We start from the raw sequence: 17,291 nt of genomic DNA on the forward strand, positions 1-17,291 counted from the left end.
GCCTTCAATAGAACATTTGTGTGATGGTCAAGATGATCATTATATAGCTTCAACCCAAAATATTTACACCATAAATGCACCAAAACAAGTTGGTAACGGATCCATCCAACAGGGATGTTACTAGGAACCCTATAATTTTTACAAAAAGACAGAGAAGCAGAACTATGAAGCTTCAGCATACTTACTGGAACCCTTACCATATGAAGCCGACAATATAACTGAAATAGTCATCAAACAATGTGAGTAAATGATATGTTCTCTGTGTTGATGCTCAATTTCATGGGCATTGGTGGGCTGGTAGCTAAAATGTTTTTGCTAAAAAAGTAAGATGTTGGTCGTTTTGAAGCAAAAAACAAGCTGCAGATATGTTGCTATTATTTTGTCAAAGAAATATGCACATCCACTTGAAATGATGACCAAAAGGAAACCAGTTTTGCTGTCTTCATCCATAAATCCGCAAGTCTATTTGCAGGTCCATTCAAAAAAACAGAAACATATACTTACTAATAAGAAGCACAAGTGTGTTTTTAAAAATACTCTTCCATTAACATTTGGATCTCATCTGGACAACACGGTGTTGGGAATGTATGGCATTAAACAAAAATTGCATCAAAGCAGATGTAGAGCAATTTAAGGAAGCAAAACTAGTAAGAAACACCAGTCTACTAAGGTATATCTTTTACATTCCAACAAAAAAAAACCCTTTTGCCTTCACACACAAACATTATTCTGCAGCTTCATCTTCTATGTTCTTTACATCAATTTGGACATCAGGTAAGGTCGATAAATCGATACGTGCATCCCTTTCTTCATCAATGACCATTCTATGCGAAGAACCAGCTGAGTCTCCCTCAACTGCATCTCCATTTTCATTGACAGCAAGAGAAACAGTTGAGAGTTCCTCCAAGTTATCTTGCCCAATGTTTGTGTTGGACTTCTTAGGTTGTTCCTCCACCACACTTTTCAAGTTGGAGTTATCCTCTTCTGGACTTCCCAATCCAGTTGTTATATTTTGATCATCATTTGAGCTTCTTATAAGAGTTCCATTCTCGAGTAACAGAGTGTGAGTTTTTCCTTCAGCTGCATTGTCAGCAACGTCTATTGGTGAATCAGTTTGAAGCTTCACTTGATGGTAAGATGCACTTTCTATCGTAGAGTTGGCCTGCAGCCTTGTTTGATTGTCAGCAGAAGAAAGCTCTTGCACAATTCTTTCAGCAGCAGCAGCAGCACTATTTATGGTGAGGCTATTATTCTGAATGGTATCATTGCTTATGGCAACTACAAGAGCAACACTCATATTATTATGGTCGTTGAGACCATCATCCTTTCTGTTAGTAGTATGTATTGTCTCTACTTCTATTTCATCATTCTTCAGTTGCTCCTCGTCCACACTGTCATTTTTATCTTCTGTTCCAGTCACTTGGTTTTCTCGATGCACAGCACTGGAAGCATCATCTCTTTTATTACTTTCTTCATGAGCCTCCTGGGAAGAACCTTCCTCATGCTCTCGGCCATCCAGGAACTCTGCTTCATCAACTTGGTCTTCCTTGTTTTCTTCATTCATGGAATCTTCCCCATCCTCAGTTTCCTCATCTCCTCTCTCTTGATCATCCTGCTCATCGACTTGCTCATTATCTTCCTCATCGATCCCATCATCTCCAACCCCTTTTGCTTCTTCATCCTCCACTCGTTGAGCATCCCGATCTTCATCCTCTTCAATTTCATCATTTTCTTCTTCCTTGTTATGGATCTTATCCCCAGAGATCATCATCTTGTCGCGAGGGAGGTCCTTCCTACCAAGGTCTATAAAACCCGGCTGGCTGTCCTCTACATTGTTCAAAATCCTCGGATTCTGTTCATCCAGTGCCTTTTTCTTGTCATAAGAATGCTTAAGCTGATAAAGCAACCAGAAGCAGACAGCAGCCAAGAGGCAAATCTGAAGAACATTTGTCAATCTTAACCCTTTGTTCCTCTGGTTCCTACTAGATGCCTGCCTCATCATGATGACTATCTCCAAAGACAGCTCCTTGAAATCGTACAGGTTGTCCAATTTCAGGATTGCCCAAACCACAAAGAGATATATATACTATAGTACCTGAGGACACCCCACTGTATCAAGAAAATAAAAATCAACTAGGTCAATATTTCTGCAGCGTCTCGAGCTGATTAATATAGATGAGCATAAAAAATCGACGTCTCCGTGAACATGATGCGGGTAATTTTGGAAAACCCCTAACAAGAGCAAGAAAAATTACTCCTTTATTTCGCTTACAAAAGGAATACCCTAATCACTCAGAGAATGACCTGTGGTTCACTTCAAAAGGCAAATTAAAGGGAAAATAAACCAAGATTCCAGGAGACAAAAGAACAACAGAAGGGAAAATAAGTAGAAGCCCATCCCTCTTTCACGAGCATCCACCACCTCAAAATCCAATCCCAAACATAGTTTCATACATTAAGAAGAGGAGGGGGGAAAGGCTTCTTTTCCGTCTGCAAAAACAAATTTGCTCTCCCAAAATTCCAAGAAGAAGCTACCAAGAATGATGTGCGAACAAAGAGGAACAAATCAACAGAGGAAGCATCTCGATCAAGGCTGCAGTAAAATCTGAGAAGCAGATGAGATTGGAAGCTACCTTACCTGGAGGGGGATGCTCCTTTTCCCTTACTGTGGTTGCTTCGCGGATGCAGGGAGCGAGAGAGGCATGGTGAAGGGCGGAGGAGGGAGGAAGGAGGGCAGTCTTCTATCAGCACACACGGAGACAGAGAGAGGGAGAGAAGACATCGTCGGACTAAAACTATTCCGCGTTCAAACACATTGCCATCGAATCAGACCCGATCGCTACTTATAAAGAAGAGTGGGGGTCCACATGGGACCCTGTTTCAGCTTCCGGTTATAATATAGGAAGTTTCTAGATTTTGTATATGGAAAAGAAAATCTGATGCATATTATTTTAATACAAAATACAAATTAATAAATCTGATATGAGAGTAAAAAAAAAATCATGTATAAAGATCAAAATTTAAAAATAATAAATTTTATTTTAAGAATATATAAAAAAAAAAAAAATTAAATTATGTCTCATTATCAATTAATATTGATTAAAAATTATAAGAATTTTGCGTCCGGACTCGCTGTTGGCTTTAGACCAGATCATGCGTAGGTGACATTGCCACTCACAACATGAGTTGGGTGAATTGGCACTTGAAGAAATATAAATGGATGATGAGGTGATCCAAGTGGATTGGGTTAAAAGTGGAGACCATCAGCCAAACATTTTGTCAAGCTCTGTTACCAAAGCAGAGAGAGACTCTATTATATGGATTGCGTACCCCTAATTCCACAGCATAAAGCATTGCACCACTTCAGCACAGGCAAGAGAAGAAGAAAAAGAAAACACACAAGACTCGTCTCACCACTTCACTACTCTGTCATCACCATCACACAAGTTTGCTTTAGTTTCTGCAAGAAAAGGATCATCCCACCCAATGTATACAACTAGTGTATGAAATCATAGTTACCCACATCGCATCATAAACCAGAGAAAACATTAGAGGTAAGACTTCATCATCAACATCAAGAGACAGCAAGCAAACAAAGGAGCTCAAATGCAGGAGCACTTCAGTTTTATACTCGTTTGATCTTGCTTTTCCACAGCATTCACGCAAAGGGACATCACAACAGGTAACACAAGATCGTAGCGCAGGCTGCAGGTTACTCTCTCTCTCACTCTCACTCTCACTCTCTCTCTCTCTCTCTCTCTCTCTCTCTCTCTCTGATGTACTACTAGACTTCTAGCATTAAAAAAACACATCTAGAAGACTCAATAAATGTAAGCAGAGCCGCACCAGAAGATGAGAAACAAAACACAAGTGCTTGGGAAACACTTCCCGCTTGTACAAAGAGAGGAAGAAATAAGGAGATGATGGCTATGTTGGGGACCTGTCAACGCGACGAGTCTGGCGCGCTCAGCTCCTTCCGGAGATTGTGGGAGAAGAGGCGGCAGGCGTCCATGCTCAGGTCGACGGCGGCACCGAGCGCCACGAAGGCGGCGGCGTCCTCGCTGCATCCCACGTGCTGCACGCCTACCTCCACCGTCGGGCGTCCGCTCCGCCTCTCGCCGGAAACCGTCGAGGACATCACGAACCCGCGGTAGCTCGAGCAGGGCCACAGCGCGTAGCCCAAGTCGCCGCCAACCCTGGGGCTGCACCCCGGCGAGACCGACCGGCTGACGGGGGTGCCGGATACTTCGATTAGGTCGATGGTAAACTGGCCGCCCTTGGCTGCGCTGAGGGTGGACTCGGCGATGGTGACGCCGGCACCCATGGCGGCGTCGGGGAGGAGTTCGAAACGGTAACCGAGGCCATCACCGGAGCCGGCGCCGCCGCGCTCGCGCCAGGCCTCGAGGCGCCCCCACGGCTTCCATGTGCCTTCCCCGGGCCGGAGCACCAGCCATGCACCGGGATTGGAGCGGCTCACCCGGTCGGTACCAGAGGAGGGGACGAAGGGGGTCACCATGGAGGCAAGGGCCACCGGCGATCCGGAGAGATCATGGACCGTCACCGACCACCCCTTCCGCTCTTTCACCGGCCGCTCCCGCTCCGATCCGAACGATGTAAGCCAACTCCTCGAGTTCCCTGGCTCCGAAAGCACCGATCTGCAACAGACAAAAAAAAAGCTCAATTTTTTGTTCTCCGATCATATGGAATACGTTCCATCAATCGAACGAATACCCATCTTTCTCCTAAAATTACAAAGATTTGGTTCAAAATCATCAAGGATAGGAAGAATATAACAGATCAAATGCTACTTATCCTCCAAATGGTAATGCACCAAGAATAGAACTAAATTCCAGCGCTGACGAAGAAACACTGGGAAAAAGTCAAGGGGGTAAGAATAGAAGGGGGCTGAGGACAAACCTAGTGCTCAATTTGCCGTCGCCGGCAATGCGGCAGCTGAACTTGCAAGTGAATACTGGCTGTCTCATATTGCCCTGCACCTGGAACACCTGAGGGCTGCACTCCGGTTCACCGTCGAACTCGAACACGAACCGAGGATCCTGCTCTGCCTTCACCGTCAGATACAAGTGCGCCTCCGAGGACGATGGCGAGGAAGAGGTGCCTTTCGCAAGCCTGAATTTATTCTTGCCAAGGGAGACCCATCCGCTATGGAACGCCACAGGCTTGCCCGCTCCGCTCTCCGCCAAGGCCCCCTTCAGGTCCAGCGGCATCGAGACCTTACCCAGGAGCCGCCCAGAGATCACCCCACATGTGCGGCCCCTCCTGCCGGTGTAAACGGAAACCTTAAGCCTGGCGCAGCCGCCATGGGAGGCGAAGAAGGACGGCTTGCCCGCGATCCGGGCAAGGTCGTCCTTGGAAAGGTGGAACCGGGCGGCGACGGAGGCATCCGAGGTGGGGTTGGCGTGGGGTTCGTCGTGGGGGACGAGGGGGACGGCGAGGGTCTGGCTGGGAAACTTGTCGAGGCGGATCTTGGCGAAGCAAGGGGCGGCGGAAGGGTGGACGCCGGCCCCGGCGGGCGGCGCTGCCACAGCTACCTTCAACGCCAGGTTACCGACGACGACCCGAACGAACGGGCACGGATCCATCTGACACTAATCCAACCCGATCTTGATCCTCCTCTCGGTAATGTCGTCGTGTATGGGAGTGGAAAGACGAGGTTAAAGAGGAGGGGGAGAGGAGGGGTGGCGGTGATGAGGGGGGATGGACTCGGAAGCAGGAAAGCTTAAAAGGCAAGGTGTGAGAGAAAGAACAGACGACAGGCTGGCGAAATGGTTTCCATGGCAGATAGTACGGTACTGGGCAACAAAAAGAACTGATTTTTATCATAAAAATAGGATAATTGAAAAGAAAAAAATTATTATTATTATTATTAATGTTAATACCTTTTTCAGAAAAAGAAAAAAAAATTACCTTCTCACTTGTTAAAAGAGTTATTATTATTATTATTATTTTTTGGCGATAGATGGTGCGATGGACACTTGGGTGGAGAATAACTAGATTTTTTTATTTAAAAAAAAAAAAAAAAAATTGGAGGACAGCTGTGGACAGGTTGTCCTCGGAACTGAGACAATTTGGAATCCGAAGTCGACGCCGTCGTGGCCTCCCCCCTCACGCCGCTTGTGTACTAATTGGAGTAGTAGTTCTCATCCCCGCCACCTTGATTTAGACCTTAACAACAGCTTTAACAACGACACGTCTCTCACCCTCAGCGACCCGCGCCCGGGCTCCGATCTGCTGTCTCAGCTCGGTCAGGGTTCCCCAGGAGCCAGCACAAGTGTCGTGGGCCCCCACATGAATTCGAATCCTGCTGAGAGTGGACCCGCCTTGCAGATTGGATCTGCGAGCGAGTCGGATCGGGTCATCGGCGCGGGTCGAGGAGGCTCCGATTGGGTTAGTCGTGCGGTGTAGAACGTAGCGGATTCGGGTGGCGGGGCCAAATGGAGCCTACCCGATTCGATCCGCGTGGGAACAAGGCACGATGGGACCCACGGGTGGCCGGGCACATGCGCATTCGATGCGGATGCGGATGCGCTTTTTCGCGTACGGCCCCGTACATCGACAACAAATGACGCTGAGCACGAATCATAAAGCGTCGCAAGTCCATGATTGAACTCCGTTGATCGGTATAGTCGATAACTCCTCCTCCTTTATAACTACCGATTACTGTCTTCTTTAATGTAAATAGTAACAGTGCCATACTTATACAAACAGTCGAGCTTATTACTACTATTTATGGTATTTCAGTATAATAATCTAAACTGTTTCCATATAATAATAATATGTCGGTATACGTACACACATTCTCAGTTACAAACCAAGTGGGTTTATTATTATTATTATCTTTTTGCTTTCTTTTTTCGGTGGTGGTCAGTCCATAATGAGTCGGTCAATATTTTTGGACAAAAAACTTTCATTAAATCTCAAATTTTTCTTAAATTAAATCAATTCGTATCGATGAACTGATTTGCGTCAACACAAAGACGAGTAGAAGAAGGGTAGATGAACAATGATGAAAGAATAATATATGAGAATATGTAATAATAATAATAATAATAATAATAATAATAATAATAATAAAAGATAAAGGATGACGATAAAAGAAGAAAGAACACGAGAAGATCAAATCCAGTTTACTGTTTCAATTTGATAAAAAAAATCTAAAAGATTGATGTATTTGAAAATCAATTAGTGGAGATTTTTCTAGATACATTGCCCAAATATTTTCTTAATACTTTTATGCAAAAAAAAAAAAATTATTTTTTAGATAAAAAATTTATGAAAATATTTTATTAATAATTTATAAGGGTAGGTATTAGGGTACGCTAATCTTCTCAGACCATTATCTTTAAGCAACAAGCGTAATGAAACAAAATAGATCAACTCATGCATTTCATTTTGTTGTTATAATTGAGCCTGATTGGTAGGTGCCGTCAATCGGGCAGGAAATGGATCGATTTGGGCCTCTTTTGATTCAATATAATAAATGATCCATAAGGGATTAGTACCTTATAAAATTTTGATTTCTTTTTGTGGGGGTTGATTCGATGATCATTTTTGAGGTTTCAGTATTAATTCATACTCTGGATGTTGAATCGGAGCTAATCGATGTCCATCAACTAGTGAAAATGAGTTCGAGTTAGATATTCTATAAGATTGCGTTAGAGGCTTACTCAACAAAACCTGCTTAAGTTAATTTAGATACAGAGAATTCATCCGAGTGTCTAATATGTATAAACACAAATATGTTCATAGAGAATATACTCGGAGTATTTTATATTATAGTTTTGGATCGTCATACTCGAGGTCATGATTAAATGTCCCAAATATAACTACTTACTTCGTCTAACTATAAATGAGATCATGGGATTATGCGTTAAATCTGAGAATCATAAAGTAATTAAGTTATCAATGATTTATCTACGAGGGGTTGGCAATCCTTCGAGTGGCATCAACCCCATATCAATTGGCTTTCCGACACCAAATTAACTCTAATTTCTTAATCAATTAAATACATCTAATTAATAAATTAAGTCAACCAATTGCACATAGTTCGAGGTTATTACCATTTTACCAACCAACTTAGTCTAAATTAACCAAAGTTAACTGTTGATGAATTGATACGTCTTGATCGATGAGCCGCTTGGTCCACGGATCGATGTTGGAAGTTCACGATCGAGAAAGAGGAAGTGCCAAAACCGACTATATTAGGATGTCGGGATGCTGATGTCATCTAGGGGAAGGCATCTCTCGGTCAGGACCGAGCTAACACCGTCTTCTGGAGGTGGTCAAGCTCCTGCATAGAAGACCCTCATCGGGGGGTTTCCAACTTTGGCCCCTGGAAGATTAAGTTAGTAGTTGCCTTTTTTTTGCTCCCATGGCTAGATACTGATCAGGGGCTTTTATACTACCGCACGAGGATCGGTTGTACGTCGATTTAACACAAAGATCGATCCCCGAGTGGCGAGACGGTACCTTCGTACGATCGTCGTTTGGAACGGCGCTATACAATGCCGTCCTGAGCTTTTCGGGACTGGACTTGCCGAGGGGTGCTTTTGGTACGGACCTCGACTTGACATGGGAAAGTACTCCCTCGTGCTAATTTGGTAGGAGTGTGATGCGACACGGGTTATGATATCGTTGGAGTCCGAAATATGTTTTATCATTAACAAAAATTTATTTTCTTGATATGGATCTCATCAACAATCGTTTGAGACACGTGGGAGATCAAACGACTAGCCTTGCATTATATATATATATATATATATATATATATATATATATGTATATATATATATATATATATGTATATATATATATATATATATGTATATATATATATATATGTATATATATATATATATATATATATATTATTGTATGTGATGATTCCTTATAACATGGTAATAAATTAATATGGATATTAAAATTATTTTTGACCCTAAAGAGATTATTATGTAGATGAATGGACATTTGGAGGTACCATTTAACTTGTTTTGTCCATGTGTTCAACGAGATTATTATGCAATTTGCTCAATGGATAAATGGATAATTTATCAATCAGTATATTTTATTTTATGATATCGAGTGAAGTCCAATTGTTTTCTTTGAAAAAAAAAAGAAAAAAGAAAGTTGAGATGTCTCTCTACTACAGGCATTTATTAATTTGGCAGGAAGAAAGTCAATGGGAACAGTGTGAGTCACCAAAGTAGTCTGACAGTGAGACAAGGAAGAGGACACTTCACATGGCCTGTGTCCTGTTGCCATTGACAGCACCTCCGTTGTGGCATGTGCATGGGGTTGGATCAAACCGGGGATCTCGAGGGGTCGCAGTCGCAGCTCATCATCATCATCATTGCGGTGCCTGGCCAAAGCTGTAGACTCGGAGTAAAAGTTTGTTTCTCATTTACATTCAACTATAAATCGAGTATCAGAGCCAATCCATATGGACGGTGAAGTCAAGACAGTATAAACCTCATACCGGCATCAATGGAATCCATTGCCGCGGAGTTGAAACACTGGTTCATCAGGGTGTGATCATTAACCTGCATTGTTTTGACAACAGGTGTGGGTGACACTTGCATGCGTGGAGGTCGTCGGTCAACCCTGGGGCAGAAACGATGGCCTCTCCAGCCGGTGCACGGCTCCACAGATCGTGTCTCACTTGTGGACACGAGAGAAGAGATGATGAAGTGGTGGTGGGCTTTCTTTTCTGATGATGAACACAGGCTGACAGGAACTTGCTACCGCTCCATGAGTCAGTAACGCAAAGCTGCTGTCTGCTGTGACTATGGAGAAATCAAATCTACCCACTGATTACTGCTCTCATGGGAGGCAGCAGCTGCTGCCTCCTGCACATCATCATGGTCAAAATAAAGAGTTTTATTTACTGTCCGGTAGATGCAGGAAGAATCCAATGTCCACAAGTATCTGAGTTGTGATTGCTGCCAAACTATGGACACTTACTATAATATAATTCTATAGCGATGACAAGGCTCAACAGAGGTCAATTCACTTTTGCAGGCAACTCTCCTGTCCGAAACCTTCTGAAATCAAACTTTTATTTCTTTTCAACAAAAACAAGCTGCATATCCCAATTATTTGGGTTGGCATGTAATGGATCTTCCCTGCCAAATTTGTAGGACACAGAAATTAAGTTACAATTATGAGAGATTGTTTGGTTTCTATGTCTCAGTGAATCTCCATCATCCATTTCGGGTCAGCTATAAGAGGGCAGCACCTAATCCTTGAGATTGAGCTCAGAACAGAGGAGGAGGATCCCAATCCAAACCTGGAAAACATGACCAAGCATTTTGGCATCAACCAGACAGCCAGTACAAGGGTTTCGCTGTCCTTGTTTCAGCCTGTCAAATCAGATAGCAACAGGCGAGCCGATGATGGTATCTTTGGTTCCACTGGATTGCTTTTATGGCCCTGCAGAGAAGAGGACTCGAGCACATTTAATTCAAAATTTCATGTCCGGGGAATCTCTTCTCTCTCCAGTAACTGAACTTTTAAATCAAGGGAGTTGAGAGGCACTGCACTCTCTCCTTTGCTGACTACCTCATTCAAGTTTCACTGGTGGAGTTCAGACAGTGAGCGGCAAGCAGGAAAGTAACACGACAAGATTGGATCATATAGAAGGCAAAATAACTCACCAATTCAGCTGTACATGCATTGCAACAACCTAAATAACCTTTCTTATAGCTACAGATCAAGCAATTGAAAGCCAAGGAAACGAGACTCGTGAAGCAAACCTCAAACTTCTGGTGCATTACATGCTAAGGAGATCTGATGGGAGTGAATCTGAAGCTGGTTGCTGTTGCTGCTCTCTAGTTTCGTGGATGATACATCGCGGCGCCGACACATCACCTCTGGGAGTGGGAGTGTCTCCTCCCTGCTTTGGTGGTGGTTTTGGGAGCTCCGTTAGGATTTGAACAACTTCCCTCATCGTAGGCCGCTCGACGCTCTGCTCCTCCACGCAGAGCATTGCGACACAAAACACATGCATCACCTCGTGGAGGGGAACCGTCGGAAGCCTCGGGTCCAAGATCTTGGTCACCTCTCCCTTCTTCAAGCCTGTCACCTCTCTAACCCATTGAACAATGTCAACCCCATCGCCAAATTCACCAACGGGCTTCCTCCCCGTTACCAGTTCCAGAAGCACCACTCCGAAGCTGTAAACATCGCTCTTCTCATCCACCTTAAGGGTGTAAGCATACTCTGTGTGCCAAAGTGTGACATAAAGAATAATTACCATTTCTTCAATCAAATAGAGGACGAGAAACCAATAACGTAGATGTAGGAGACTGCAAATTGAGCTGAAATATCTCATTGTCAGCAACTCATTTCTCGGATGCCAACTCCGTTCTACTAAGACAACGGAGGCCAAGTAGCACAATAGAAGGAACTACGACAGGAAAAGGTGGTAGAAAAGAGAATTCATAGCAAGTTATTCCTTATGTTTAATATCTAAGCGGTTCCGTGAACTCTGTAGAAGTAGTCTTATGAGGCAGAGAGTTTGAAGCATGACAAAGCTTTAACCAGAAAACTACTGTAGGAAAGATTGGAAAGCCACAAACAAGTTCATCTGTTGTCAATTATATATCTCAATAAATTTTACCAGGAAAAGAAATCTTAGCTGGATAAAAAAAAATATAAAAGCAATCTATTGATCATTAGATCAGAGAAAGGAAGATCACCTGGAGCTATGTAACCATAAGAACCGGCAATAGCAGACATGCATTCGGAGGTGCCCGAGTCCTGCAAGAACCTGGCCAGTCCAAAATCAGCCACATGAGCTTCAAAGTTGGAATCCAAGAGAATATTGTTGGACTTGACATCCCGGTGGAGGATCAATGGCGAGCAATCATGATGGAGGTAGCAGAGACCCTTGGCTGCCTCCACCGCAATCTTATACCTTGTGTCCCAATGCAAATGCCCACCCTTCTTCCCATGGAGAACCTCCCCAAGGCTCCCATTAGGCATGTACTCATAGACCAGGAAATTGGTCTCGTGGTTCGAGCAAAAGCCCAGCAGCCTTACAATGTTCCGGTGGCGGATCCTCCCCAGAGTCTGTATCTCCGCATTGAACCCGTGGTCGTGCGACAATCCTCCTCGACTCATCACAGGGAGCCTCTTCACCGCAACCTGTTCACCATTTGGCATGACACCCTTGTAAACTATCCCAGCCCCTCCTTTGCCTATGATGTTTTCCTCCTTCAAACAGTTCAACACATCATCGCAAGTGAATTCAAGCCGCTGGAACGCGGTGAGCTTCCACGCACGAGCCTCGCTCGCTTTCTTCAAAGACCGGGCCTTGAAGAGGGCGGCGATGGCAAAAGCAGCAGAACAGAGAAGAAGGCCAATGACAAGCAGAAGCTTGGAGGAGGCTGAGAGGGAGCCTTTGGCGCCAGCCGAATGTCCTGCATTGGAGATGCCAGGTCGGCATAGCCCGAGATAAGCGCCACAGAGGTCCGGGTTGCCGACGAAGGAAGTGGCGTTGAAGTAGCTAAACTGGCCGGTGCCTGGGACGACGCCGGAGAGGTTGTTGTAAGAGAAGTCCACCTGCGTCAGGCTCTGCATTGTGGAGATGGCCGCCGGGATTTGGCCCTCGAGATGATTCCTCGACAGATTGAGGTAATTCAAGATGCGCATCGCCGCAATCTCTTCGGGAATGTCGCCAGACAGTTCGTTCCTGCTAAGATCGACAAAAGTCAGCAGCTTGCACTTGCTGATCTCGGGAGTGATTGGGCCGGCAAACCGGTTGCCACTGAAGTCCAGCTTCGAGAGCTGCTGCAACCTCCCGACCTCCGGTGGGATACCGCCGGTGAACGAGTTCTGGTTCAGCAGCAGCTTCTGAAGGCCGAAAAAGTTGGCGATGGACGGCGGCAGAGGGCCGGTGAGCCGGTTGTTGGACAGACAAATCTGCCCAAGATTTGGAGATATTGGGGAACGCCCAGTATCCGGGAAGCCGCCGGTGAGGAGATTGTCCTGGAGCTCAACCTGAGACAGATTGGGCAAGCTAAAGAGGCCTCTCGGAATGCTTCCGTTGAGGTAGTTCTCCGCCATTCTGATGCGGCTCAAGGATTTGCAGCGGCCAAGGGACTCCGGTATCGGGCCGAAGAGGAAGTTCCCCAGCGCGATCAAAGTTTGGAGCTTGTTGCCGTAGCAGAGATCCGGGGGGAGCGATCCGGTGAGCTTGTTCGACGAAAGGTCTAGGGACTGAAGGCGGCCGTTCTTGCCGAGCCGGCGAGGGACACTCCCGGTGAAGTTGTTCTCCCATAGCTGGAGCACCTCGAGCTCGGGGAGATCGCCGACGAACTCCGGGATGGCGCCGAAGAGCTTGTTGCGGAAGAGGTTGAGAAGGGTGAGGTTTCCGAGGTCAGCAAAGCTCGGCGGGATCTCTCCGGTGAGGGCATTGTTAGAGAGGTCCATCGACTTGAGGCTCCTGAGGCGGCCGAGCTCCAGCGGGATCTCGCCGACGAGGCCGTTCACCTGGAGGAAGAGGGAGTCGAGGATCCGGAGGTTTCCGATCTCGGGCGGGATGCGGCCGGAGAGGCCGCAGTTGGCGACGTCCAGGCGCAGCAGGGTGGACAGGTTGCCGATCTCCGGCGGAAGACCGCCCTCGTAGCTGTTGTAGTAGCCGATGTACAACTCACGGAGCGAGGAGAGGTTGCCGATCTCCGGCGGGATCGGTCCGCCGAGCTCGTTGCCGGAGACGGCGAGGTACTCGAGGAACTGCCAGCGGCCGTACTCCGAGGGGATGGAGCCGGAGAAGAAGTTGCCACCGAGGTGAAGGTGGCGGAGCTGGTGAAGCGCCGCCACCTCGCGGGGGAGGGGCCCGGTGAGATTGTTGTTGTAGAGGTCGAGGACACGGAGATCAGCGAGGCCGGCGAGGGCGGGGGGGAAGGAGCCATCGAAGAGGTTGTTGGAGAGGTTGAGGTGGCGGAGGACGGTGAGGAGGGCCAGAGCCGGGGGGATGGGGCCGGAGAGGGAGTTTTCGGCGGCCGAGAGGCGGAGGAGGGAGCGGAGGCTGCCGAAGGCGGGGGAGAGGGGACCGGAGAGGTTGCGCCCGGAGAGGTCGAGCTCCACGACGGCGGCGCGGTCGCAGGTGACGCCGGGCCAGGCGCAGTGGTCGGTGGCGGGGTCCCAGGCGGTGAGGGCGGCGCCGGGGTCGGAGAGTTGGGACTTGATGGAGAGTAGGGCATGGTGCTCCTCGGCGTAGACGGCGCTGGCGGCCGCCCCCGCCGCGGATGGGCGGAAGAGGAAGACGAAGAGGAGGTGGGAGAGCAGTAATAGCATCACTGTGTGGTCGTGAAACTACTACAGCTCACTCTCTGAGTGGCGCGTGAACTAATTTGGCTCTTCTTCCTCCTCTCACACTCGAACACTCACTGTGTCTTCGAGAGAGAGAGAAGAGACGATGCGGTCGTACACCACCAACCTTCACATTTACACACACACATGCGTTGAGTTTGAAATATCAAAATCGACGCATAGTACTGTCGATGCCAGCCGATTTCATTTATGAAACGTCTATTTTTCTAAAAGAAAAGTCCAAATTTTTAACTATTTATATTAAAAAAAATCAGCCAGACAGAATTTTAAATCCTCGATCTTTAATAAATAAATTTATTATATCATTAATATTTTCAGATAAAAAAATTATGAAATAAAAATTCAAATCCTAAGCTTTAACAAGTAAATTTATCAAATTAGATCTTGAATCATCGATCTTCCTCAAATGACTATATATATATATATATATATATAGTATATTATATTTTTATAAAAATATTTTTTAATTTTTCTCAAAAGGTATCCTCATTTTTATTTTTATCAAATAATGTCTTTCAATTTAACAAATACCCCAACATTCCCTAAAAAAAATATTCCATGTCACATTGTTCTCATCATCTCATTACTTTTGCTATTCATCGTGCCTTGCCCATCATCTAAATTGACGAGGGAGGAGAAAAAAAAAATATGAAAGAGTATACGATAAGGAGGAAGGAGGACGGTGGATTTAGAGGAATACTATAATACCACAAAGGTAAATCTATCGATCACGAAGAAATACGAGACGGTGAATAGTATGGTCATGGAGATAGCGGTACCATGATATTATAGATGTGAAACTTTCATGGAGTCATTGATCTCTTGCTCTCATAGATGGGTGGCACATAGTCATGAAAGGAGTTGAAGAGGTGGAGAGCATAGAGACAAATTCCAAGCATCGAGATAAAGTTGAATGGTAGAGACCAAGGAACTTTGCAAAACTGATGTCGATGAGCTTCTCATTAAGATAGTGAAAAATGAGAAACTTTAGGTTGATGCAGGAGTGCTTAACCAAGGAACATTGTAAGAAATATGTGGTGCTATTCCTTTTCTACTTATAGGAGTTGTGACGAAAATGATATAGAAGATTGTATAATCCCATATGTGACCAAAACTATCAAATAGTTGCTCAAGGTTGAGGTGAAATTTTGCTTTCTTCAAGTAAAACTTCTTGTATTCTAGAAGTTTAATGGCAAAAATGAGCTGAATTGTAGTATCTAATTCAATGCAATGAGTACAAACACTTCGAGTACTTCATAAATATGAGCAAAGAGTAAGCAAAGACTAATAATCAACTTGATGTATGAAGTAAAACCCTCGAGGAGGCGGGCGAAGTCAAGTAACATTTGCTTTCTCAACCCTTAAGAGAATGAATGAAATTGAGCATTCCTCGGTTCTCTTATTTATCCAATGGAGAAGTTTTAAACATGTTCAAAAACTTTTCGAAGAAACTTAGTAGAAAATAATAGTTGTTACATCCTTACAAATGGTTATTGATTCTACCGAGAGTAGATTATCTATTTTATTTTCTAACTTAATATCAATCAAAAGTAGAAGTAATACAAACCTACTTGAAGTAGACAATTAAGTAAAAGAGAAATCGATTAGCAAATTTTTCATAAAAAAGATCTCAAAACTTCAAAGTCTATGAGATGATGCATATTAAACTCTAATGGGTATCCACTCAGTTCAAGCAGCGCAAGACATTTGAGAGATTGACATACAACGATGGTCTTTTTCTTCGTAAGGGATTTGTAAAAACCAACAAAGATCAACACAACTTGATCGACCCCACACTAGATTCAAAGTTATTGGTGAGTTAAAGTAGCATTGGTGAATCAAAGTTTGACTATTCAACTATTACGACGGAGAGCAATTGAGAGCTAAGAAGCATATTGCAACTGGAGAGCAATTGAGAGCTAAGAAGCATATTGCAACTGGAGTAGAAGATTAAATATTTAACAAAGGTGAGAAGATATAGCATCCGTAAAGGCTTCGACTAAGATGTTGAAAGAATAAGTGGGGGTGAATGTCATAGATAAATATGTACAAAGAGTATTCGACGTAATGTTTATGTATATTTGTGTCTTTCAGTTTTGCTCATTCCTTGCACAATATGTAGAGAACTTGTAGTATGCTTGGTAATCCTGTTTTGGTTAGATTTTGTGACCGTCATAGTCTTGTAAATATATTATATACGATCATTGCGTAGAGATAAAACTGCCCAAAAATAGGCCATCTTGGCAACCATTTGAGAGATTTTTTAGTGCCACAAAGTAGTGTCGGGTGTCAACCAACATAACATTCATGAGCTACCCAAATGACATATGATTGCATGAGACTTTTGGATAATGTCTAGGGTTGGTTTACTATCTTATTCTACGACAGTATTTATGTGAGCACTTGTGGAGAATTTTTGTTGTGGTAGATCACTTTGGACCTTTATTAACGTGATAATTCAGAACTTACAAAGTTTATGTTTGTAATTTACATTATCTATCAAATATTTGCTAAAATATCTACTATCCCGAGTTAAATGATTTCTCTAACCTGTCTTATCTTTTGTAAGTTCTTAAGATATTATAAAAGGTTTCAGAGAAACTGACCTTTTCCGAACGAATATACAAGGGTATTGCACTGAGTTAAACAAAACTAAAAAAGTTCATGACACCTTCGTAAAATATAAACCAGATGGGGTTTATATTTTAAGTAAACTGGGATAAAAATCTCTAATAATAAAACCCAATTATTAGAGATTTTTTTTGTTTTTGAGTAAACTGGGATAAAATTATTATCTCTTACTATAAAAAATTGCACAACTAAAACTGATCAAATTTATGATTAGAGACGAGATGTCTGAAGAAGAAGAAGAAAGCTGACAGAAAGGAATAGAAAATGTGATCCGCAAACATACAAATTCCTACAGGTTTGGATTC

General features: G+C 44.2%; 3 protein-coding genes across 4 annotated transcripts; all 3 read right to left on the bottom strand.

Moving 5' to 3' along the window:
* Positions 1–520: 520 nt before the first annotated feature.
* On the bottom strand, positions 521–2,800 carry LOC135678077 (uncharacterized). Of its 2 annotated transcripts, none has more exons than XM_065190426.1 (2): positions 2,639–2,800; positions 521–2,109 (listed from the first exon to the last, which is right to left on the bottom strand). In XM_065190426.1, exon 2 carries the CDS (start codon positions 2,000–2,002, stop codon positions 725–727), a length of 1,278 nt encoding a protein of 425 aa, XP_065046498.1. In that variant the 5' UTR covers positions 2,003–2,109; positions 2,639–2,800; the 3' UTR covers positions 521–724. The 2 variants fall into 2 exon arrangements, with proteins under 2 accessions (XP_065046498.1, XP_065046499.1); XM_065190427.1 differs by having other exon boundaries at positions 2,634–2,800.
* Positions 2,801–3,589: 789 nt separating this feature from the next.
* On the bottom strand, positions 3,590–5,780 carry LOC135678078 (uncharacterized). Its single transcript, XM_065190428.1, has 2 exons — positions 4,918–5,780; positions 3,590–4,655 (listed from the first exon to the last, which is right to left on the bottom strand). The coding sequence occupies exons 1-2, from the start codon at positions 5,601–5,603 to the stop codon at positions 3,944–3,946; spliced, it is 1,398 nt and encodes a 465-aa protein (XP_065046500.1). The 5' UTR covers positions 5,604–5,780; the 3' UTR covers positions 3,590–3,943.
* Positions 5,781–10,651: 4,871 nt separating this feature from the next.
* Positions 10,652–14,463, bottom strand: LOC103990980 (leucine-rich repeat receptor-like serine/threonine-protein kinase BAM1). The gene is made up of 2 exons (XM_009410306.3): positions 11,718–14,463; positions 10,652–11,238 (listed from the first exon to the last, which is right to left on the bottom strand). The coding sequence occupies exons 1-2, from the start codon at positions 14,317–14,319 to the stop codon at positions 10,790–10,792; spliced, it is 3,051 nt and encodes a 1,016-aa protein (XP_009408581.2). The 5' UTR covers positions 14,320–14,463; the 3' UTR covers positions 10,652–10,789.
* Between the last annotated feature and the right edge of the window lie 2,828 nt (positions 14,464–17,291).

The sequence above is a fragment of the Musa acuminata genome, chromosome BXJ1-7 (assembly GCF_036884655.1).
Source record: "Musa acuminata AAA Group cultivar baxijiao chromosome BXJ1-7, Cavendish_Baxijiao_AAA, whole genome shotgun sequence".
Taxonomy (NCBI): domain Eukaryota; kingdom Viridiplantae; phylum Streptophyta; class Magnoliopsida; order Zingiberales; family Musaceae; genus Musa; species Musa acuminata.

What these genes read in the sequence shown, in the direction of transcription:
- LOC135678078 (XM_065190428.1), bottom strand. Translation starts at nt 5,603, where the DNA reads ATGGATCCGTGCCCGTTCGTTCGGGTCGTCGTCGGTAACCTGGCGTTG. An exon ending in GACGGCAAATTGAGCACTAG is followed by an intron (nt 4,656 to 4,917) that starts GTTTGTCCTCAG and finishes TGTCTGTTGCAG; the next exon opens with ATCGGTGCTTTCGGAGCCAG.
- LOC103990980 (XM_009410306.3), bottom strand. Translation starts at nt 14,319, where the DNA reads ATGCTATTACTGCTCTCCCACCTCCTCTTCGTCTTCCTCTTCCGCCCA. An exon ending in TTATGGTTACATAGCTCCAG is followed by an intron (nt 11,239 to 11,717) that starts GTGATCTTCCTT and finishes TTTGGCACACAG; the next exon opens with AGTATGCTTACACCCTTAAG.
- LOC135678077 (XM_065190426.1), bottom strand. Translation starts at nt 2,002, where the DNA reads ATGATGAGGCAGGCATCTAGTAGGAACCAGAGGAACAAAGGGTTAAGA.